General features: G+C 38.9%; 1 protein-coding gene across 1 annotated transcript in view; it reads left to right on the top strand.

Annotated features, from left to right (window-relative positions):
* LOC149303339 (tyrosine-protein kinase Mer-like) overlaps positions 1-26,448 on the top strand; it is a 50,583-nt gene that overhangs the window by 7,565 nt on the left and 16,570 nt on the right. The window contains exons 4-7 of the mRNA XM_089481529.1: positions 8,933-9,019; positions 14,125-14,240; positions 17,390-17,573; positions 18,084-18,235. Of these exons, the coding sequence (XP_089337655.1) occupies positions 8,933-9,019; positions 14,125-14,240; positions 17,390-17,573; positions 18,084-18,235 (539 nt within the window). The remainder of the gene's footprint in view (positions 1-8,932; positions 9,020-14,124; positions 14,241-17,389; positions 17,574-18,083; positions 18,236-26,448) is intronic.

Genomic DNA, 26,448 nt, shown 5'->3' with positions numbered 1-26,448 from the left:
AGATATTTTTCGCGTAGTAAAGGATGCAGAGCCATTGCAGGAACCATTTATCTCCCAACCACCATCAGAAGGAGCCGTAAATTGCCATTTGTATAATAACCTCGCTGATGACATCTTGCGTAAAACAGTTACCCCACCAACAACAACCAAGGCCGCTACTCGACCTGAAGAATCTGAGAGGCTTCTCTTCTTTGGACTGCGGCAACCAAAGCTTGGCTCCCCTGGCTAGAGGAATAATAATAATAACAAGCTTTAGAACATCTTGTTCCAGTGAAAGCACTAAATCTCTTGTGGACTAAATTGGATAGTAAGATGCCTTAGAATTAGTAATAAATAAAGAATTAAATGTATAATCTTTTTCTGTGTGAGTTACTTTAGTATATAGTGATGGGGATATGCATTACCGCCATATCTGTTCAGTAAATGGTATTTATTTAAACCTAATTTATTTATAAGTTAATAGTTTATTTTTTCAGATTTCTATTTTTTCCAGTTGACATGCAGCTTACAAATTTGTGGACAAAATAATCTATTCTTGCCAACATTATTTTTTTGTGGGTGTCTTTACATTTTTAAGTGTCGGGGCACTTTGGGGTTTATGTGCCATGAAGCCTCCTGTCCCCTGATGTTATGGTTAATGGAGTCTTTAGGGTTAATTTAGGGAAATGTATTTTAACCTGTACATTACGTCGTAAATGTACACTCCATGTTCAAAATATATATATTGTGAACCCCCATTGGAATTATCCACCAGCTGCCACTGGTCAAGGGTGCTACACATAAGTTCTGTCGCGAGTGCCAAATACTCTAGGCACTCCCCTGGTTATTTCATTTATATTTGACTGCAAAGAAAATTAAAGCTGGTGCATACATGTTCCCAACATGCTCATCATCTCTTTATTTTTACAGGCATGATATGTGTTCCTGGTGGAATAAGCCCAATGAATGTAAATAAAAAGAATGATAGAGAGCATGGCAGGGGAAGTTTATTGTTGAGAAATGTTAAAATCCAAAGGCAAAATATACTGCCAAGGTACTGTGCTGTCAGCAGTGAACACAAAAGAAATTTGGGATTATCAGGATTTCATACAGGGACACTGCAGCCATCACATGCACATAATCCTTCTGACAGCTGAGTGTCCCTTTAAATGTTACGTAGTTACGGTATGCAGCAGCTTTGGCTCCAGGATTTTAAAATTCTGTACGTGCAACTCTATCATCAACTCAGACATCAACCAATGAAGGTCAGCTGCTCTTCATTGGTTGATGTCGGATGAGCCCCCTGCCGAAGACCAATAGATTCGCTCGTACAGACCTTTAACTCCTGACACCGAAACTAGGCCTGGGAAGGATGCAGAAGCTACAGGTCCGTGCGAGCAACTGGTGATGGGGTCTCCAGAACTGCACACAGTACTCCAGGTGAGGTCTGACCAGATATCGGTAACAAGGCAGAACCACCTCTCTTTTGCTACTAATGCTTTTTCTAATGATATTTCTCTTGCACACCCCCCCCCCCCACGAATGACTAGCCTGTTGCAGATCTTTAAATCACCTTTTGTAATATCGGTGATAAACATGTTAAAAAGCTTCTGCTGCATATACACCATTAACTACAACCTTATTTTTCTTGTCACTCAACCATTGCCTTATCGATTCAACTATTTCAATATCCACACGTCTGTATACAATAGTTTTATTTTTTATGTCGGTCTGTATACTGGGCTAAACCGCCTAGGATTAGGGGGGCAGGACTGGCGGGGTGGGGGGTTGTCTCTCTATTGTCCAACTGCAACATAGATCACTCACTTAGGTGATCAGTCCCCAGGTGCCAAGGAGTCCATTTAACCAGACTGCACTTAAAAGGCGCAGCATGGAACATAGGGATACACCTGGGGGCTGATCACCTAATCTATCTCTGCTCCCAATCCCTCTGCATTTGTCCTTTCTCAGATCAGCAGCTGCCTATCTGGCATCTCTTACTGGGTAGCCTCTCACCACCTCAAGATAAAAATGTCTGAGCTTCTAATCCCTTATAATCCCTTCCTCTAACTCTATTCCCCATTCTGACCTTTCTATCACTGTTGAAGGTACCACTATCTCTCCATCACCACCAGTCTGCTGCCTCGGAGTAACCTATCTTTTATCCCTCACATCAAATCACTCTCTAAATCCTGCCATAACCAACTACGCAACATTTCCAATATTCGTCCATTCCTGACGGCAAGCACCGCAAAAACAACAAATCCACTCCCTTGTAATCTCCCGTCTAGACTACTGCAACAACCTACCTACTGGCCTCCCTCTCTCCCAACTATCCCCCCTCCAATCTGTCCTCAATGCATCAACCAGACTATTTTATCTCACCCAACGCACTGCATCTGCCACACCTCTCTGGGGGTCCCTCCACTGGCTCCCCATCTATAGCAGAATTAAATTTAAAATACCGTATTTGCTCGAATATAAGATGACCCCCCCCCCCAAAATCTGAATATTAATTTATGAAAAAAAGAAAAAGCCTGAATATAAGATGACTCTATAGGAAAAAAGTTTTACCAGTAAATGTTAATTCATGTAAACTATGTGAACAATTTTTTTAATAAAAGCTATGATTGAGAAAAATATTTTGTTTTTATTTCCTTTTTTTTTTTTCAACCTGCCCCCCCCCCAGTTATGCACATCTGCCCCCTGGCTTGCCACCAGAATTGCCTTATACCCCTATATGCCACTCTGGCATTTAGGGGGTTAAAAGGCATATTATGGAGCAGAGTGGAATATAGGGAGGTATAAGGCATTTCAGGAGGCAGGGTGGCATATAGAGGGTTAAAAGACATTTCATAGAGCACTCTGCCTCCAGAAATGCCTTATGCCCCCATTTAACATTCCCTCCCCCTCCCTCCTCCAAACTTACCAGAGCTTCTGCGTCCCCGGTGCGTAGTCCGGGCAGCTTGTAGAGTTCTACGCGATTCGCATAGACAACATCCGCTGCAGCCGGGAGTAGGTGCGGCTAGCAGCCGGGGAAGGTCCGTGCGAATCGCGTAGAGCTCTACACGCTGCCCGGACTAAGCACCGGGGACTCAGAAGTACCGGTAAGTGGGGGGGACAGGAGGATCCAGGTCCCTTGCATCGCTGCGGGGGATCTGGATCTTAGTCTCATAGTCAGACCTAGTTGAGGTCTGATTATAAGACGAGGGGTATTTTTCAGAGCAAATATGATACTAACTCTATCCTACAAAGCTCTCACTAACACTGCTCCCCTCTACCTATCCTCCCTCATCAGCAAATATACTCCAGCCCGCATCTTCATTCATCACCTCCTCCCATGCCCGCCTACAGGACTTCTCTTGCGCAGCACCAACGCTCTGGAACTCTCTTCCCCGTGCTGTCCAACTCTCACCAACTCTACCCGCCTAAAAACTTTTCTCTTCAGGGAAGCCTACCGCTGACATGAACATCAAACTTCTCTCTCACCCACTTACAACCCTTATCTCGCCCTACATTAACATCATTCACTACCACGCAGTCCTCACCTCCTGTTTCTGACCCTTATCCACCAAGATTATAAGTTCCTGCGGGAACAGGTTCCTCTGGTTTCTGTATGTCAATTGCTGTATTGTACTTGTCGTTATCTGTATTATTTTCTTTATACAGCGCTGCGGAATCTGTCGGCGCTTTATAAATAAAGTATAATAATAATAATAATTCCGGCACCATATAGTGAAGATGATGACTGGGTTTATTATGTACATTTGTGTGTTAAAGAAAGTACAAGCTCTTTGAATTCTATGCTTTTACATATGAGGACACAATAATAATAATAATGATAATTGTGACCAACCCTACAAGAGCTGAAGTTTTAGCAATTTGTTGGTCTGGAGCATTCAGGTGTGTGTTAACACAATGCCAAGGAGGAAAGAGATCAGATATTATTATTATCATTATCATTATTTATTGTTTTATATAGCACCATCAAATTCCATAGCGCTGTACAATGGGTGGACAGGACAAAACAAGTAGTATGTAACATAACAATTTGACTTACAGAGACAACAGGTGAAGAAATTGTTGCTGCCCATCAATCTGCAAAGGGTTATTCATTCATTATATATTCATTCTACAGACAGAAATATTATTCAAAAGGGAAAATGAAAAAACCCAAGAGTTACATTGTTACATATATATAGTTACATAGGCTGAAATAAAGACATTCATCATAAAGTTCAGCCTTTCCCACATCTGTTAATTGCTGTTGATCACTCCTGTGTTCCAATGGTACAGGAGCTAATCCTGTTAGCACAGGTAGAAATGTAATTGTTTTCCATGAAAACAGCTAAGTGACCCCAAACATTTGATTGATATATAGTATGTGTACACTAAATAAGAAGGGAAATGGTCAAAAGACACAGTAAAATGCTCTGGTTCTATATTGTAAAAATGTCCTGTCATTAAGAGGTTAACACAGACAATTTAACCCTTCTGTTGTGAGAATAAATAGGTGCCAACACTGTGGTTAAAAATTTTATATTTAATGTAAATATTTAATTTTCTGATTGGCTAGCACAATGTGTCAGCGGGAATGAATGCTCTACAAAACAATGTCACTTTGTCATTTTTGCAACAACAGACACACTTTAAAGCAAAATAATATAATAAATATATATTTTAAACAGAATCCTTAACTGCCATCTCAATCACATGAACACTCACTAGCAGTTCAGAGGTTAAACTTTCTCAGTCATGGCTACTCTATGACATCAGAAACATGAGAAGAGTCATAGCAGGGATCCAAGAGTTCCGTGTCCACATTTTTCTTCACAGTGTAGAGGTGAATAGAGGCGAATAACTTGAGTAGAGAGATTACAGAAAGCTGCAGCCATGCCCCTTTGGGCAACATGCAGTATTTGCATGGACTATTTAGATAATAGTTGTGATGTGGCAGCGATTTGTTGCGGGCACACTTTCCATCACAAGTGCATCCTTCAGTGGTTTTGCACTAGCCCCAAAGTATCGTGCCCACGGTGCAGAAAGGAGCTGAAAAGCAGCAAATGTTTTCTGGAAAAGTTATATTTTGATGTGGGAGAGCAGGATGGTCCTGCTCTTGATCCAGAATCTTTAAAGAGGGAAGTCGACCAACTGACTTCCCAACTGCAGGAACAACAGCAGCGCATTGAAGAACAGCAGATGGAATTGAAAGCAAACATGGAGGAGCTTGAGAGATATAGAAAGGAGATTCAATCTGGAAAGAACATAGAGACGCTGCTGGAATCGCAGACAGAGGAGGTACAGATGGTGGTGACGCAAATGGGGACAGGACCGGAAGCATTTTTAGACCTAGCTTCGTACAGCCTAGCTATAACCAAAGATTACAACGATTTGAAAGCGGATCACAAGGCCGCTGTGAAGATGATAGAAAATTTAAAATCAGAATTAAACATCTCGAATGAAAGGGCTCAGAACGCTGAAATCGAATTTGAAAAGTTACGAGAAGAGCAGAATACCACCTGGAATACTCTGATTACTATCCAAAAAGAGCTGGCTGTCAACAGGAATGATGTAAAACATGCAGAGAAAGATATTGTTCGCGTAGTAAAGGATGCAGAGCCATTGCAGGAACCATTTATCTCCCAACCACCATCAGAAGGAGCCGTAAATTGCCATTTGTATAATAACCTCGCTGATGACATCTTGCGTAAAACAGTTACCCCACCAACAACAACCAAGGCCGCTACTCGACCTGAAGAATCTGAGAGGCTTCTCTTCTTTGGACTGCGGCAACCAAAGCTTGGCTCCCCTGGTTAGAGGGAATAATAACAAGCTTAAGAACATCAATTCTAGTGAAATAACTAAATCTCTTGTGGATTGTATTGGATATTTAGATGACTTCGAATTAGTAATTAATAAATGTATAATCGTCTTCTGTGTGAGTTGCTTTAGTATATAGTGATGGGGTTATGCATTACCACCATATCTGTTCAGTAAATAGTATTTATTTAACCCCTTGATGACAATTGCCGGTCCGGGCACGTCACCGAAAATCGTGACGATTATGACAATTGACGTGCCAGGACCGGCACGTCTTTAAACGGGTGAAAAAATCGATCCGTGATCGATTTTTTTCACTCAAACGGTGTTGCTCTAATGCCTCGACATCGAGGCATTGAGCAACACCAAAAAAAACATTCCCGGCCCCCCCCCGATCGCTCCTAGGAGCAAATAAAAAAACATGTTTGAAAGACTGCACGTCTTTCAAACATGGCGGCGCCCGCCGCCGAAAAAACGGGTTTAGGAAGCGATCGCGAGTCGCTTCCTTTGCTTAGCTGGTGTTGCTAAGATGCCTCAGTATCGAGGCATCTTTGCAACACCTGTTTAGCAAAGGAAGCGACTCGCGATCGCTTCCTAAATGCTCAACTTACCTTCCCGGTGCCGGCGTCTTCGAAACACATGCGGTGTTTCAAGATGGCGGCGCCCATCAAGCCGGGGGCGGAGCCTGCTGTCATCATCGGGGGGGGTGTTGCTGGATGTCATGGACATCCAGTGAATAACACCCCTAGTGGTCAGATCACTCATAAGAGTGATCATGATTTGCTAAATCAAAGGCAATGTTTTCTAAACATTGCCTTTGATCAGTATTGGATCTGCCTCCCTCCTTCACTTGCTTCTAGTGAGGGAGAGAGACAGATCAGTGTGTTTTCAGGTATTCTCAATAATATATATATATATTGATCCAAAGGCTCTTATAAGAGCCACCCATTTAATATTAACCCCTTCATTGCCATTGATCACTGCATAAACAGTGATCTTGCATAGTGGCAATTGTTTTTGGGGTTCTTTTTTTTTACATTTTTTTTTACTTTTTTTTTTTTTGTACTTTTTTTTTTAGGGTTTTTTTAATTTTTTTTATTAGAGCCATTAACCCTTTCCTTCCCCACTATTTTTGCTGCAATTGTTGCCATGCAGCGGTATACGGCTGAGGAGGCATGTTCCAAATTTGGCCCTTTTGCCCCCAAACAATCTGACAAACCCATGCATGTGGGGTATCAATGTACTCAGGAGATGTTGCTGAACACATATCGGGGTGTTGTGTGACAGCAACAACATACCAGGAGCTGTAATTTTACACCTGAAGTACAAAGTATGTTTAAAAAACAGCAAAAACAATTACTATCACAAACTTTGACAAGGGTTGGTGGTAGGATTAGTGCATGGAAAGGGTTAAACTATCAGCATCTAAAATACCCTGGGGTGTCTAGTTTTCAAAAATATATGGTTTGGTGGGGTAAATTTAATTTGCTGGCTTAAAAAATGCCCCAAATACCACATGGAGACAGAATTACCAGATTCAGAGAAAAATGGTTTTGAAATAGCAAAACGCTACTTGTACTTATTGCCCCATAACGTGTAGAAGAAAGCAAAAAAACATAAAAACATTGGGTATTTCTAAACTCGGGACAAATAGTAGAATCTATTTAGCAGGTTTTTTCAGTAGTTTTTTATGATGAATAAAAGATTTTTCAAATAAAAGTGAGAAATTTATTTTTTTTTTCAATTTTTCGTCATATTTTATTATTTTTATTATAGAAAATTACATCATATATAAAAAATTATGGTGTCTGAAGAAAGCCCTTCTTGTCCTGAAAAAAACAATATATAACTTGTGTGGGTTTAGTAAATGGGTTAAGAGAAAATTACAGCTAAACACAAACACCGCAGAAACAATAAAACAGCCATTGTCACGAAGGGTACAAAAAATAGAATCAGCCTTTGTCACGAAGGGGTTAAATGTAATTTATTTATAAATTAATAGTTTATTTTTTCAGCTTTCTATTTTTTCCAGTTGACATGCAGCTTACAAATTTGTGGACAAAATTATCTATTCTTGCCAGTCTCTTTACATTTTTAAGTGTCGGGGCAGTGGAGGCTCCTTCATAGGAGCACGTGGGCAATTGAACCTCCAAGCGCAAAAGAAAAAACAATAGCAAAATTCATCAAAAATCCATTTTAATCTAATTTAGATTAAAATGGATTTTTGATGAATTTTGCAAATTTTTTTTCCTTTTGGGGTTTATGTGCCATGAAGCCTCCTTTCCCCTGATGTTATGGTTAATGGGGTCTTTAGGGTTAATTTAGGGGCAGTAATGGTAGATGGTGTCTTTAGGGTTAATTTAGGGAAATGTATTTTAACCTGTACATTACGTCGTAAATGTACACTTCATTTTCAAAATGTATATATTGTGAGCCGCCATTGGAATTACCCACCAGCCGCCACTGGGTGGGAAACCACTTTAATCTTTCACTAGACACATGTAGCGTTTATTATGCATGTTAAAGATGTCACTGGGTACAGATCTCATTTTTCTCCATTCATTTATTTTTCATTGCATACTATAAATGTACTGGGATGCCGGTTAGTTATGGGGCAAATTAACCCAAAAACCTGATCTCATTGTGTGCTTTTGTTGTCAGCGGGTCAGGTGGTTTAGACACTTGTTTGGATAAGAGATCCTAAGAAGTGAAATTGCCTGTCTAATAGTGGTACCTACCCGATCATTTACTATTAGTATAGGACTATATAAAGTATTTATCAGTATAGGACTATTGAAGTTATGACATAGTTCTAGTAAGAAGGTCCATGAACATTCATGTGGCAATGTCAATAAGATGTATTTCATTAGCTATGGTTTCATAATTGAAGAAAAAAAAATTGTGCCTCTTTTTGTTAACATGTTTACACAATCTCAATATATAAAAGCAAATAATTATTTCATTAAAATGAAATATAATCTCAATAAAATAATGGCTTATTCTTATTGATCAGCTGGTAGCAAAGAAAGATTACCACCTTAACATGTTTAAGTGCAAGGTTTTGATCCTCTAACAGAAAATCTACAATTACGGTATATATATTTATTTATGTGTGTATTGATTTCTGTAGCAGGCCTGGATGAACCAGAAGTCTTCAGCTGTGAAGCACACAACAGTAAAGGGTTGACTGCATCTAATGAAGTGAAGATCAATATAAAAGGTATACAGATCATAGAATATTTTGTGAAACATAACCTGTGTTCACAGAACACAGTCAACGGCTATGCTTTATACAACATGAATCTTTATCGTTCCAACAAGACGATTAAGAATTGTGAAAGTTTACTTATATGTTTACTAGGATTAAGGAGAGGACAAATCTCACAATGGGATCTGCCTTAGCGTGCTGTTATTGTTCTAAGAGTTGTAGACTACACCACTTTATTATATTCCAAAGATGCAGCAACACTAAACATCTTAAATAGCGAATCTTGTTGGTTTAATAAGTAATATCAGGACTCAAGGACATCATTTGAGAATTTTGAGCATTTACCATTATGTGCAAAAGAATTGAAGATGTCATTTTAAATAACATTCTTGTGAAGACTGCAAGCTCTAAGGCCCAGGGACCTTTTTTCTCAAATAATGCATACTTCTTGTGCTCCAATCATAATGTCTATTGGACTTTACTTCTTCTACAACTGCGCTCGTTTTTCCTCCCTTCCATTATTTTGTAAACTATAAAGCACTAAGTATATTTGGGCTATAGAAAAACACAATATACATGCAATCCGACTTCTCTTCTGGGGAATGCAATATGGTTGTTTTTTTTTGGATTGATAAAGAAAATGGTGATAATCTGATGTCATTGTCTGTGGTTCTGTATATAATGAAGGCTGGAGAGATTAGGAGTTCTAATCCATTGTTCATTGCATTTATTAAAAGGATAAATAAAAGGATTTATAGGGTTGTTTTAGAGGCTGAGACGATCTGCCGAGAATATTCTGTCCATTTCTTATGGATTTAGAGCAGGGAATGTTAAGCAGCTTCATTGCTGGATTTAACAGTCTTACTGCCTGATACTAGCGGTACACGTTGTGTGATGTTCTAAACTGTAATTAGCAATAAAAAAAACTGTACATGAGGCTTTCTAGTTTAAGTTTGAATGTATCGCTTAAAACCAGTTAGAAATGTATATAATCATTTTCTGTTTCAAGATTGAGCTTTTACAGTACATAATGTGTGTTGAAGTATATAGTGGAAGGGGCTTCATCAGCATTACCATAAAGACATCTCTGTCTGGTTATTTTTTGTGTAAGCCAAATATCACATGATTACCTACAATGGCAAGTTAATTAGAACAATGTTAAACAAGACCCAATTATCTTATATATATATATATATATATATATATATACACAGAAACCCTGAGAAAAATATATTTGTTCTTCATCATACTTTCCCTTTTAATTGAACTACCTCCTTTCTTGGTAACATTTGCTGTGTTGGGCTTGATGACGTCAATGAGGATGGTTTAGAATGCTTGGTGGCGGTTCAAGATTCAGCTTATGTATGTTTATTATTTATAAATTTCCATCATATTCTGAAGTGCCATACATATGTCTTCTTGCAAGAGAGATAGCATGTGTCACAGCAGAAATAAATACTGCACAGTGCAGTAATTCATCAATTAGTCAATGAATTAATTAAATAATAAATCTATTAAACATATGTATTTTTGCTTTTTCAACATTAATATGGCCCATTTTTCCTTTTAGGAAGTAATGAATCATTGTTTTCCTTCCTTTTCTAACTGCCTCATTCACTACATTCTTTAGGAAGTGATTAATACATTGTAGTCTGTATGTTTCATGCAAGCGTAGGGGTAATTGTTTCCTTGAAGACTTGTTGATTACACTAATCAGGTATACCGCTAGATTTCTTTCTCGCTGTATAAAATCTGTCCTGCTTTAACTTTATATTTTTAGCCTTACAAATGAAGTTAAAAATCAAGAATAAAAACAAGCTAATTTGCCTATTTCTACATTTCCACAAAATGTTCTTGCATTGTAGAATAAATGTCTGCTCGCTATGTCATGTTCTAGATAAGTGGGATTGGTAGGTCATTGAAATCATGCACAAAATCAAGCTGCGGTCATAGACATTAGATATCGGCACTGCAATATAGCACCGTATAGCTCTAAAAACTGAGTACAATGTGCAGGATTACAGGGAATTACCAGCTGCCACGCATCGTTCTTCATTCATCCATTGGAATAGATGGAGAAACAAAGGGCCTCACTGAAATAGTGCCCGGGGCAAGAAGTCCTATTAATCCCCCGCACAAACATGCCATGCCTTTTTTCATATTCAGTATGCCGGTGTAGGCGTAGATCTCATGTGCGAATCCCACATGCATTGTGGAGGCTTTCATTGCACTCCTATCAGGTACCCGGCAGACTTTTACTCATTGGAAGCATTTTCTGTAATGACTGCCCCCCTTGTCCAGGCACCCCATACAGAGAACAGGATACTAATGATGACCTCATAAACCTCCAGAATTGCACCTTTTTACTTCTGCCACTCGATAAATAAAATGTAACTTAAAATAATGTCATGCTGGGATTAAGGTAATACCCCTAACAAGGTTTTTCTGCTCTGTTATTCAGTTACCTTAATAGAAAACGTAAAACTTTTCATTAAAAGACTGCTTTGTCTGTGTTACATTTGTTTTTAAGGTGGCTTTTTTTCTCAACTTATTTACTATAACTCACAAAGTCTCTTTGGAGGGTCCAGTAAACGGCTGAGTAACGGGTTGTTAGTCTTGGAGTTCACAATTAATTAATAACTAGCTTAGTTATGGATTCTCCAAACATATTACGTAGGTAACTTACTCCCATTACTTAAGCCACCTCACTTAGGCTGTTAAATGACCACCGCTTCTCCTTCGAACCACAAGGAAATAGGGGAAGGTACCCCTGAAAGAAGGTGCCTGGCTATCCAATTGCTTGTTCACAGCACTTGCGTCCGAGACAAAACTCTTCTTTGAATGTGCTGGCTTGCGGCAGAATGTTAATAGTTGGATAACTGATAGACCCATTAAAGTCTGGCTTAGTTTTTTGCGCTGGAAGACAGCCAGGCTAGAAAGGGGATCTGTACTCAGAAACATACAATGGAAAAAGCAGTGACTGGCATTGTTTATGCAGTTGGCTTAGCAGTTTAATAGGTTAAATTCCTTGGCATACATAAAGTGAGATAAATACATTTGTGTTCATGGTAACAAGCAAGTATATATACCTGATGAATATTAAAAAATAAATAAGATAAAAAATTCAAGCAAAATATTAATCCATGATTGACATCTTCATATTTATCAAATGAAGTTCCCAGATAAACCAGTTATCCAGTCTATCCCTCATATGTCCCTTGATCGGATAACTGATCCTCTTGAAAAGCACCTATATATATAGTAGAATCTAAGTTCCTTGAACGCTTTAGGTTGTAAAACATGGTCTGTCATGTTCAAGTTCCTTGAGTTGGCCCTGAAGGGACAGAATTTTCTTGTCTGGACTAAGTTACTATTCTTTTTTTTTTGACCGTGCTAAGAGAGGATATTCTGATGCCTAATCTCTTTTGGCAGTCCTTTTCTCTGCTGCATGGTTTTGGGCCCACCCAGAAAATAAATATGTATACTTTATACCATCTTTTCACATTTTAAATATATCACAGCTTTATTGGCCCACAGTATATTTGGTATCACAGAACCATTCTTGCTTGAAGCTGAAGACACCTAATATCAGTGTCCACTTCTTTATCGGCCAGTAGATGCCGATCTGAAAATGGAATCTGCGTTCTGCAACCCAAAGCAAAGAAAATAAAGCAGATTATTACGAAACGGACCAAGGTTGTGACGTCCATTCATTAATAATGCATTTTTCTGCGGGTAGCATTTAGTATTGAAGCATTGCCCTCTCCTAGCTTTGAAGAGATCCAGTTGAGTATAAGATAAACATCATTGTTTATCTTCAGGGTTCTTTTTGTGAACAAATTGTTGAGCTACAGTGTTTTGGATGTTCATCAGGCTTCCCCTTTTTTTCATTGAAATTGTCAATATCCAAAACTACCATATGAACCTCCATGCAGATCAAATATCATAATTATATGATACTGCTTATTTCCGCCTGCAAAAGTGGTGTAATTTAAAATGAAACCACGAACTGGTCCCAGGGACATGTGTGAATGTGACTTATCAAGGATTTAGATCAATGTCTGTATTGATAGAATGCATTGTTGGAAGGCATATTTCTGAGATATGCATTCATAGAGTTGGCCTTTAATAAACCCCTACACTTTTTTGCATCATTGGTACATTGGGTTCAGTTGCCCGTCTTGTGGCATTCAGTGAGTTAAAGGCTACATCTGGCATGAGACACTTGGCAAATAAAAAATATTGTGCAACATATGCCTTGATGGAAAACATTGAGTGAAAATGTTGGTTCCTCTTTATGTCAAGTGATTGAATGTTCAGAAGGGATGACATATCCTGGTGTTAATTTTGCTGTTTCTTGTGAATTGCTATGTGCAGTGAGCAATAGACTGTAATTGTGTTGGTTTATTGCACAGAAATAGTCAGTCTCTGTAACATAAAAAACTGGCTGAGCATTGCGAGAGTTTACAGAAAGTGTATGGTTGGGATTGCTAACCTTGACCCTGTACTAAAGTTTAAAAAGTGGATGGCAGGGCTGAAATATTGCGTATTGGACCCAGTTATATAATGCATGTTACTGGATTGACAATCCAAATGAAGCACTGGAATTACATGGCAGAGGATCACATATAACTTTATTATACTTTTTCTATTATTATTATTATGTTATTTAAATACAAACAAACTTAACATACCATTGGAGCAGCCATCTTGATTAAATTTCCCATTATTTGCTTTATTATTCCCCCCCCCCAAGAGATTATCTCTTATCTTGCTATTATTTCTGATTGTTTTAGGCAGCCTCTGTGAGGAGAAATGAGAACTTCAAAATAGGAAATTGGTTTTCCCACATCTTGCCACAGATATGAGGTGCACCTTGGATCTTGAACTTAGAGCACATGAATTTAGTTAAGCAAAAATATGGTTCTTACAAATTCCGGTGTCTGTAAATAGCAAATTATTGGTACTATTTAACTATATGACACCAGTGAGTCACCATGTAGCATCTTCTTGATTTACTGTTAAAGGGTTGATATTTTGATGAATGGCAGGGCCAGCTTATGTCTCAGGTATACTACACTTCAACAATTTCCATAACCTGATTTCTTTTCTCTTAGGTCTCCCTTCTCCTCCTGGTGCAATAAAGGCTTTAAATACAACGGCAAGTGGCATTTTGCTGTCCTGGGTTCCTGGGTTTGAAGGATATTCTGATTTGAGTCTCTGCAGCATACAGGTAAATGATACTGGATATAATATAATGATAATAGAGAAAACACTAGTTTTTAGTTTTGTTTACATTACCATTTATAAGCCAGGTCAGGTCTGTGGTTGGCTGGCATCAATTGGGACGAAGGGTTTCCATAAATATGGAAAGTGTTCTTTCCGAGACCTGACACCTTCAAATCTGTCTTCCATATAAACACTATGTGGACAAAAATATTGGGACACCTGACACCAAAAGGGACTTTTATGGCATCGCGTTCTAAAGACATAGACATGAATATGTAGTTACTACATACTTCTGGGAAGGCTTTCCACAGAATTTTGGAGTGTTTCTGTGAAAATTCTTGCCCATTGGTGTAATGGTCAGATGTCCCAATACTTTTGTCCATATTGTGTATATTTCTATGTAACGGCAGGTCTAGCAATGTTGTTAAGGTAGTTCAACAGATAAATAAGTCTGCAAAAGCCATCCAATGGGATCTAGTTGGTTTGTGAATTTATGTTGCCTTTAATCAGAGATAGATATGGAAAAAATGCCATTATGCAAGACATACGGTCCCCTCTCATTCTAGTTTACTGGGTAGTTAACGAGATAAGGTTTTATTTTATAGGTGTACTTTTTACTGTTAACTATTTTGCTGCTCCAGATAACATTGGATCTTGACTTGTTTTGTACTTATCAAAGTTGTGGTTCAAACCAGTTTAGTTTGAAATAGAATTTTAAATGAAACAAATATATAATTTAATAGCCCAGAAATGAATCAGTGTGTGCTTTTATCACTCAGTGGAGGAGTGTTTATATCTATAAAAGATACACAGACATCTGAAACTTTAGTGAACATTAAGCTTTTAGGGAGATTTAGAGATGCTTTTATAGAGTAATGTTTCAGTTAAAGAAAATACTGTAGATTCCATTTTTGGAATGGCTTATGCCAGAATAACCCTTATACATCTTGATGAGTCTTATGCTGAGATATATATATATATTGACAGTGTAAACTCCAGGGAGATGCTTATTTTGGCATTTGGGGACAGGTGCTATCCAGAATGTAAATATGGGTCCCTGGGGTGGAGCAATTGGAGAGCAGAGTGGGCCAATGCTCCATTCTCCCATTCTGTGGAAAATCCATGCCGCCTTTTCCAGAAGGCTAGAAGTCTGCAGGATCCAGTACGGGATTTCTATGAGGCCGGCATCAGGCACAGGTGCTGGGCATTAAAAACCCCTGGAGCCTGATACACTGAGAGACTGTTGGGGGGAAGAGGAAGTTCCCTGAGCTCCCAGGGCAAGGAGAGGCCCTACAGGTGCTACAGGGGTTGTCACATGGATATATATATATATCCACCTGAGGCTACATACGGAATCTTGTAGGAATTAAAAAAAAAAAAGGAATTATAAGAAAAAAAAAATATAGCACGTACTAATGGTAGCACCTAAATATAATGATGAATGTACATTATTAAGCAAATGTCAATTGACACGCTACTATATAAAGCAATAACTATATAAGCTATACTCTCTCTTTTTCACACACACACCCATATATATATATATATTTGTATAGTAAATATAAACCACATATACTACTACATATAGTGCACCAAGAAATGTTTCCCCCATTCTATTAAAGTACCCTACCCAAAAAGTGGGTTATGTATGATATTAAAATGATATTATTACAGAAATGGTTTTATCACCAAGGCAACCAGTGGAATGTTCCCCAATCCCTGAAGACTTCTTTTGCTTATTAGGCACTTAGTGTGGCATGAGCATGGGATAGAATGGTTGTATCGATAGAACGGATGGATAAGGGTGAAAATGAATTTATCATGGGAGAATTACTCCATGTGAGATAATAGCTGGTAATAGCACCAAGGTTTTTGACTACCAAGCCTGCTATGTAAAGCCAGAAAGTTGCCCCATATAACCTTATTATGTAAACTTTAAACATTTCACCACCGCTCCCATACAGCTGCTACCAGGAAGCTGAAACATCATTGCTGCTGGTAACTTTACATTTTTGGGGGAAATCATGAGACTCTTGAAGTGGAAAATAAAGTTGCTCAGCAGTCATGCATCTGTTCTTTTGAATACCATGAGAGAACTCTTCAACCAATTCATCAGCTCCTCTTATGCACCACAATAGTGTTCTAGAGAACTTTAAAAAAATATGTATTTTAACAGGAGTAGAAATATTTGATGTCACTGTGGAAAATACCTTATGATGTTGACTGCTTTCATTTGATCTTTTGTTTCGGTTAAGTGCAGGAAGCAGGATAAAAAAAGTAATTTCCTGAACTCCCTCGTAGTGATAGGAAAGGGTGTTGTCTTTACCATGGAATTTAAGTTTTAGTTATTACATTCTTGGGCGTACTTAGACCTATACCATAGCCACACTGACCTCACTGATGTACTTTATCTTCCTCAATATATCTTCCTTTTTCTACTAGATTCTAGGAGGACACAGTGGACTTACATCTACTTTTTTATATTTTTTTAATATTTTTATGTTTTTACATCAATCTATAGGAAAAAAAGTAAATAGTTTTTCATTGTAGTGAAATGGAACCCAGGGGTGTTTAATTCAGGCGATTAGGTTATAAGAAGTACCTAGAAAATATTGCCTTTGTCATTAGAAAATAAAAACTGGTTTTTTTATTATATTTATAAATAAATATGTATATTATTTCTATTTTTTAGTATTTTAGTATAAATGCTGTTACACTAATTGGAATAGTGCACAACAAGCATCTTAAGAATTAAGGTTACAAATATTTTCAAACAAAATTGAAAATGAGAAAGAATGGATTTGGTGCATACTGGGAGTGTGTTCCAAACATTTAAATCCAGAATGTTAGTGTAATTAGGTTATTATAAATATTTTGAAAACGATATATTTTTAAAAGATTGATGCAGCATGCAGGCAAATTATCACGTCCCATTTATTAAGATAATCTTATAATCATACCTAAAAACCCTCTGGGTTTGACGTGGAGTCTCAGGGTGAATTCTTGCCATCTAGGGGAGGACTGTATCTACTCTTCCATATAACAGTCTCTTTTTTGACATTCTACCCGTATTCATGTTTCATTATTATTTTTATGATATCATACATATTTCCTGCATAGAGAGACCCATTAAATGCTTGTTTTTTCTTGCAGGTGAAAGAAACACTACAGTGGAATGACAGTTTCATTATGATCTTCAATACATCAGTTCCTCCTTATGTATATCAGATCAGTCACCTGAAAGCATTCACCAATTATAATATCAGTGTTTCCTGCATGAATGAAGTAGGGTGGTCTTCAGCAAGTTCATCGACTTTGGCCAGTACAACAGAAGGAGGTGGGAACGAAATCACTGTAAATCTGCTGTAAACCAAACAAGAATAATGAGTTATTTATTCAGGAAGACAACGTGGTGTCTATTAACTAAAGTACCTATAACAATTTAAAGTAACTTTGGCTACTTGTAGACAGTGATCCAGTTGCTGACACTCACATCTGTGAGCAGCATAAACACTCAGAATTTTTTTTACAAACAAGGACAATACCAGTGAAGGCCCTGAACATGGTTGCTGGTGCCATTGCTGTTGGTAAAGTGGCAAGATTCATAATAGCAGAACAGTGAATGATCATTTTGTTACTAAATAGGATGCAACATCTAATATTTGTTATTGCCCACAACAGATCTTAGCCGCCTTTAGTTAACTATTTGATTGTTTAATTATTACTACCTAATATAGTATATATATATATATATATATATATATATATAATTACTACCTGATATGTATAAGAAATATTTCCATAATCCTTTGTGCTGACCATGGACAATGCTGTACTTTATTCCCAGCTCCATCTTCTGTTCCTCAGAATGTCTCAGTGGTGTTCAATGACACTCTTTCACTGTTACATGTCTCGTGGCTCCAGCCTCCTGTCAATGAAACCAATGGCCTCCTACTGGGCTATAAAATAAAGAACCGATGGAAAATCTATGGAAGTCAGGTATGTTTTTATTAATTGTCTGTTTTGTGTGCTGTCTACATACCTGGGAACTTCATAGGGTAGGGTATCTGGACCTCTACCTGTTCTGGGGGAACATATTTGAATTAGAGATTAGGAAAAACATCTAAGCTAAATTGTCTCCATGCTGAAATGACAACTCTTTAGCATAATGCATGTAAACTCATATAATTATCTCATTGTTGAAAGTTGCAAAGTCACCGAATTTCAAAAATTGTTGTTCTAGCTAATCAGTCACGGCACAGAGTTACAGGCAACTATTGCAAAATAGCTGGCTAAAATGGTATCATATTTTGTCTTTATTCCAGAATTCTTAGCATATCAATGCTGATTAGATTTCAGTCTCCTTGACATCATTTAAACATGCATGCTGTTTCAATGCAAGGTTAAAATACAATGTGAAAAATGGCACAAAAATTGCAATTCACAGTATTTTAAAAAAAAAATTACACTTTGCTGCAGAATCATCTTCAGAGTTGAAACAATAGATTTCATTTAGTGTTTTCTTGACGTTACAAATAGTTTTCTCCTTATACCTGTGGGATTCGTACAGTGTGTCTTTTTGTGTTACTTTTGAGTAAAACTTGTTACATCGGTGACTTGTGACCAGATAAGAAAACGCTGACAGGTCACCCAGTGACATAGATTTGTGGCTGGTGACTAAGTGATCTGTTTTCCGTTTTCAGTATAGCAGAGCTAGCATGTTTACTTCCCAACAAACTGTAAAAAGAAAAAGATGTGGTCAACCAGCAGAAATACCAGCTTTGCCACATCATTAGATGTTTTTGTGTTTTTTATTTATTGTCTGGTGCCCTAATTGTATTACACAACCTTTCTTTTTGTATCTTAAGGGAACAGTCACTAGAAATATATACTAATTATACTGTAAACTATACTCTCCCTAGCCTTTCTATGGCTTGCACACATACCTGGGAACTCCCCGGGTTTGACCTGGGGATGGCCAGGTGAGGCACCGCTTCTGTGGTTCTCCGGGTCAAGACCCGAATCCTCTGGGTTGCGGGAGCGGGGTCAGAAGTTCCCAGATATGGTCATACCTTGTATTACTTTTTTAATCCTGAACCCAGAAGCTGGGGATGAATGCATCGGAAGCATTAAGTAGTAAAAACCAGTCTGAACCAACCTTTTGCACACAGCCTTGAATATCCAGAAGCTTGCCACAAGGGCCCACTGGAGGAAGGAGCAGGTGGAGCAGGTTCTAGTTCAGGTTCTACCAGGTCTAGCCAGGCACCTAGACCAAGTATACAGTGAAAGTGAACATGTGACCCTAATGCTTCTGTGCTGGTGTTAATATATATTAAAGGGACACTCTACCCAACATATGCACTTTAACGCACATGATAGCTAAGTGGTTCCTTTAAATTAACATTTGCCACCTCCCCACACTAATAGCCGTGCAGAAAAGGGGTTCAGCTAAACACATCACATGACGTGGTTTACTTACCGTGCCGGCCCGCTAAAAAAAGTCACATCTGGTGGAAACACTTTCCTGCCATTGATTGGCTTTGATACTTGAGTGTATATTAGTACAGTACTTTGTTAGTTATTCATAAAATATTGTTATACTCAAGTAGCATGTGGCTGGCATGTTCAGCTGCTGGACGCACACTGCAGGGCGCTGGAGCAGCAGATCGGATGAGTGTATGGCACTGTGTGGTATTTAACCGATGTTCCAGATGGTCGGTCCAGGCCTGAATGTATTCATTGATATAATTTATTGCCGCTACTTGAACCATTATTTAATAGAAGCATAATAGAATATTCTGCCTGGACCTGTGTGTCATATAGGACTTCTCAATTGCATGTCAGCTGTTCCCTGTTTGCCATTGTTATTTTGTAGAGTGGCTTTCTTTCTGAAATGTCAGCAGTGTTATTCCCTTTAATCCGATGTTCCCGCTTAGTCTGGTGACATTGCTTTATTTAAAAAAATTACGGTTTACTTCCTCCAAATCTGCATTCCTGCTCTAAATAGAATGGTTGATTCATATGCCACCAAAACTATAAACAATTTTAGTTTTGGGAAATGGTATACTTGGAAAACAAAAACAAGGGCAAATGAGCTGATTTATTGCCAAAAGATCACTCTTATGTTATTTTGTAGAAATAGTAAAAAATCTCAGAACAAAGGCACCTTATATTTTTACATTATTAGATTAATTTTTCACTCTGTGCTATTTTTATAAATTTTTTATTAAAATTATCTTAAAAAGTATGTGAGACAAATCCTCCTTAATGATAATTTTTCAGCTCCCATCAGGCCTGCATATTCAGTAACTAGTGATTGCGAAGACTACAATCCTAAAATGGCTAATAAACTTGAACCGCTGGCTTTTAACAATGTTGGTTTAATCGTTTTTGGCACACTGTAAAGTTCAAACATGTACTGTTCATAATGGGGCCTTTGTTTTTTTCAATCTCGTTTGCTTCCCATACACACTAATTGCAAACAAGTTAAAAACAAAAATCTAGTGTACAGTGGAACATGTCCTACATTTCTTGTTCCAGATATTAATAAAAAGGGACTGCACCAGCAGTTATTATTATCTTTAATTTATATAGCGCCAACAATCTACGCAGCGCTTAATACAATACATATATTGAAGGGGTATGACAAGACGAGAATTGACAGACTAAGACAAATCGATACATTAGGTGGAGAGAGCCCTGCTTTTGAGATTTTTCTTGAATGTTGGAGGGAGGGTGAATGCTGAAGGTTCGGTGGAATTAGGTTCCAGAGATACAGTGGTGTCCCCCAACTGAAACACTGTCTTTTTTTTGTGCAGCCGTGATTGACGCTGAGGAGAGAGGGGCGACAAGCGGTTGCTTAGGAATTCGTTTTCAGCAGCCACTCGGCGCCCCTCACTCTCCTCCCCAAGTCTGTGTCTTGGTCGCGGAGGAGAGTGAGACCTCGCGCTCCTACCGCAGGACTTTTACAAGCTAAGTGAACTACAAAGGGGGAGAGGGTAGATAGTGAGAAGGGGGGAGGGGGTAGATAGTGAGAAGAGGGGGTAGATAGTGAGAAGAGGGGGTAGATGGTGAGTAAAGGAGGGAGAGGGGTAGATAGTGAGAAAGGGGGAGGGGGAGTTTGGGGACAAAATTGACTCACGCGCGGCTGTTTGGGGACAAAGATGGCACGTCCTATGTGAGTATCAGGCTCCAGGGGTTTTTAATGCACTGCACCTGTGCCTGATAGGAATCCCGGACCGGATCCTGCAGACTTCTAACTGGAGATGCCACTGCAGAGATATGTGGCAGTGAAATCTTGTAGACATGAAAAGGAACTGGTGATAATTGAGGAGAAAAGCCTTAGCCCACGGGAAGAACCTAAAGATCGAGTAGGGAAGTATTTGTTTATGAGAGCAGAAATTTATGGAGGAGCAGTATGAGACCTATAGTTGAAAACTAGGAATCTGATATTTGATGATAGATGAGACATTTGCTTCCTATTGTGGAAGAACTGTGTGAGAGGTACAAGGTAGAATCTATGCTATATCTAAAGAGATAAAACTGCTTAAGGCTCCCATTCGTCCCTGGGTTTGACCCAAGACCCCAGGATAAATTTCTGCTTCCCAATTCTCCAAGACGGTTTCTCCTTTCTCCAGGCAGGAGAGCAGTATTTAATTATGACCTTCTCGCTCTCCACTCACTAAAGGTTGTTGGGGTCTAGTCCAAATCAAATTGGAAAGATGTATCAGTTGGTCTGTTTCAAATCCAAGTTACATTTTTGCAATATATAGCTATTGGATCAAAAACGTCTATATGGGTATTTAGATTGGATTTCTACCTGTGCACTAAAATACTCATCACTATAACTAGATACTTGTTTTTGTAAGCAATACATAGAACATGGCAACTGTGTATCTGTTTTTGTATGTTTTTTTTCTTTTTGTATTTTTATTCAGTTGTGCAAATTTCTGAAAAGAAAAAAAAAGGAAAAAAAATATTCTATTACGTTTATTAAATACATTTTATTCATAAGCTGACATTACTTTTTGTACAGCATATAGCCTATACCAGGGGTGTCCAAGTTTTTTCTGCAGTGGGCCACTTCATTAGAATTGTAATGAATTGAAAGGGCCGCACTCATTTCACTGTGAGAAAATATGGCCTTTAATAAATATGCAGATTAAAATAAAGTAAATGACACAAAACCTTTACTTTTCCTCTCACTGATTTCTGGGCCTAGAAAGTGTTGTGACTACAAATTCAGGACTCAGGATAATTAAAAATGACATAGTTCTATTTATTCTAGGGATGCACCAGAATGAAACTTCTGGACCAAAACATTCACATTTCACTTAGCCAAAACCAAAAATGACCCCCCACCTTTAAAAATAATAATAAAAACTCACATTTTTAATAAAAATAGGTAACACACCACAATTGGACAAAACCAATTAGCAATGTGACTTGGCATGATAGGAGTGTGATTGCTAACAGCAATCACACTCCTATCATGCCAAGTCAGCCAGTACATGCTGGAACAGGGTGGCTGTAAGTGATGTGCAGACCCCATACTGCTGGCATCATCAATACACAAGGTGGGGCAGCTAGCCAGGTTTCAGCATGTACTGGCTGACTTGGCATGATAGGAATGTGATTGCTAACAGCAAGCACAGTCCCATCATGCCTAGGTTCCAGCACTTACACATCCATGCTATCACACACACACTCATTCATTCATATACTCATTCATTCACAGATTCATTCCCTCAATCACGCATACTCATTCAAACACCCTCCCCACCCCCTTACCTGCACTGCAGCTCCTCGATGCCACTCACAGACTTCAGCAGGGGGCGCGGCCTCCCTCTGTGTTCTCTGGTACTGCACAGAGGAAGCAGTACTGGAGCAGAGTCATGTGATGTCGCATGAACTTTGCTGGGTTTCGCTTCCTCTTTGCAGTACAAAAGACCCTCCCACTGGTAAGTAGTAGGGCTCTTGTAGCAGGGCTTGAGGTACGGCCTGTGTAAGATCGGTTGCCTTGGCTGCCGATCTTACGCGGGCCGCACCTCGAGGTCTCGCGGGCCGCATTTGGTCCGTGGGCCGCATGTTGGATGCCCCTGGCCTATACTATTGTTATAAAGAAAATATTTTTACATTCTATTAGTGTATGCATGGTGAGTATTCCTTATTGCTGTTTGTATTCTTAGTTTACATTAGATAGTTGTGTGTGAAATGATAACATTTATTTTTTGGTCACGTGTATCTATAAAGTCCAAACAGAACGTTTGCCCTGATATATATGGTATATATGTCCTGAGGAAAGTCAGCAATGACTGAAACGTCGACTTGACATTGAATAAAGAGAAATTGTTAATTTAAAGACCTGGAGTGCTGACCATCTTTTGAAAGTGATATATATATATATATATGTTAATTTTAGCAGATCCAAAAGTTTTATTATTTATTCTTGGGGTTTGATATTACTGTGTTTATTTAGAAATAAAGAAACATAGAATGGGACGGCGATAACAACCCTTTAGCCCGTCTAGTCTAATAATTCCTTGGTCTCGTCTTAGATTATGGTGCATGTTTATATTCCTTCACTGTATCAGCCTCTACCACTTCAGATAGGAGGCTGTACAATTTATCTACCACCCTCTGAGTAAAATAAAACTTCCTTACATTACACCTAAACCTCTGACCCTCCAGTTTTAGACGATGGCCAAGAACATATTTAGCTTTGCTAAATAGTGATTATTTGTCAAAATTACAGAAGATGGTGTGTTGACCATAACGCTCTATATAAAGGAATATAAATTGTTAGTGTTGTTTCAGTAATCCAGTTCATAGACCAGGGTTTTTTTTAACTACGTAAAATTAACACGTAGTTACTAGTGGTCATTAGTGGGGACAGACACTAATTAGATATCATCTAAACTATTCTACATCACAGTATCTGTAACTTGCACCTTACGGAGCTTTCCTGTATCCTTTCGCTGTATGACTAATTGCTCATTCATTGGACTGGTAGCGGAAGCTAATAAACTCATGCTAGTGTTAAAACGGAGTATATTACATGTATTTTCAGCTTGTTCTGCAGCTGGGCAGCTCAGCTGCTAATCTGACATATGACTCACAAGATGATTTCTTCTACTGCTTGCCTCCTAGTCTGAAAACCTGGACAGCAAGAGTTAAACGTTATCCTGTTATGTAAAAGTTTAGAAAGAACAATAATGAAACTGTTGCATATGTTTGCCAGCCAACACATTTCCAAGAGGATGATAGACTGGAAATGAGTTTCATAGAACTTCCAATTGGCAATCTGAAAACCACTTATGGTTGTTTGCATGGATAATCTCCCGTTTGCTGCACTATGGTTCATAATGCATGTAAAAAGAAGCACAGGTGCAGAAAAACATCCTAATATACTTGGCTTTGTAGAAAGGGCATGAAAAGTTTCCTTTCGATGTGAAAGAAAATGATGGAGGTTAAAATGGGCAAGGTTTGGGCATAGCAGATATGACATATCTGCACACCTCCTAGTGCTCACTACTAAAAAGAAATGTGACCTACTATAGTACTACCGAATGGTGTATCTGACTCGTTAAAACAAAATTCAGTGAAATAATTTATCGCTCCAGGATGTTTTGTAGACATTATATTCATTATGCATTATGATGTTAGGTTTCCTATTAAAAGATTATTGTTTTGAGAAAAAGACATTATGTAAAAGATAGAACTGAGTTACATTTCTTTGTGTAATTGTTACGAGGAATCAGGCACCGCAGGTGATGGACCCAAAATGCAGAAATGGCGAGCAAATCCAATAAACAAGCCGGGATCGAGGCAGGCAGCACAGGAGCGAAGTCAAACAACAATAGCCAAGGTCGGGACGGGCAGCGCAGGATCGTAGTCAAAGAACAATAGCCAAGGTCTGGTACACAAGAATAGCAATCAAAAGGCACAAGCGAAACAAACACCCCGAGAACAATGATTTGGACTCGTTGAACGGGCAAGGAAACACAGGACCAGGAAGTTTAAATAGGACCAATGGCGGGAAAGCAGGTACGATGACGTCATCGCGACCGGCGCAAGAGAAGCGTCGTCGCGATGGCAACGAAACAAAACAAACCCTCCTGCCTGTGGTACCTCCGCGAATGACGCGGAAGCGCCACACAGGCAGGAGAGGAAGAGACAGCAACCGTGGACAGGCAGCGGCGATCGAACACTCGATCGCCGCCGAGCGACGCGGCGGCGCCACACAGGCAGAAGAGGTACTGGTCGGGCTCCGCGAGCATGTAGCGGCGGATCGTCTCCTCGATCGCCGCTGACATGTAGCGGCAGCCCGATCAGGACTGACAGTGGCAGGAAGGCGTGCCTGCCCGACACACCCGCCCCCTCGTGTGCGCGCCGCACGCACGGCAACACACGAGGAGGACGGGCGCGAAGAACGCCAAGCGACCCCAGCCGGCCGGGTAGGTACGACAGTAATGAGGATATTAGGTTTGTAGGTCTCGGACCCGGAATATAAAAATGACCAATTTGTTTTTTGTTTTGCCTTTTCTTTCCATTAATAAGCAATATATGCCCCGTATAAAGATATTCCTTAGCGGACTATGGAATTTACTATGAAAATGAAATGTAAATGGATGGTATGTGTTGCGCAATGAAAGCTATGATATTTTTTTTAGAAGAAGTGAAAGATATTTTAGCAGCTATCCAGCTGTTACAGGAGAATTCAAAATATTCATGTCGTTTAGCAGTTTCCATGCCTATCGATGTAATAACAAAGGCTGGAATTATGCAATATGCAAGTGGATTATTAAACACTCGGGTAACAATATAACTTATAATTAAGGGTAATAAGGCACTGAGGGATGGAGTTACTATCACGTGTTACAGGGCAACACAGTCCTGATGAATGGGGTCATTGTAACTTCATACAGGACAAGTTATGCAGTGTCATAGGGTAATATCATTATTATTAATTTATGTAGCGCCATCATATTCTGCAGTACAATGGACAAACAGCACATAATAAATAGTGCATGGCATTGGTGACTTAACGCTGCCCGGTTCCCCATATGTACCCCGCTTCAAGCTCTCTTTTTCTTCACTTGTCTTCTCAAAGGATGTTGAAACAGGCAAAATCAGACATGGGAAGCTGGTTTATTTTTCTCTCTGCTTACAAAGCAAATTATTGTCCCTATGTTCGAGACCAAGCAAGATGT

The sequence above is a fragment of the Sceloporus occidentalis genome, unplaced genomic scaffold, assembly GCF_023333645.1.
Source record: "Sceloporus occidentalis isolate IW3139 unplaced genomic scaffold, rSceOcc1.0.p SCAF_15, whole genome shotgun sequence".
Classification (NCBI taxonomy): Eukaryota; Metazoa; Chordata; class Lepidosauria; order Squamata; family Phrynosomatidae; genus Sceloporus; species Sceloporus occidentalis.
Note: the sequence above shows the minus strand (reverse complement) of the source record. Positions and strands in the feature narration are given on the sequence as shown.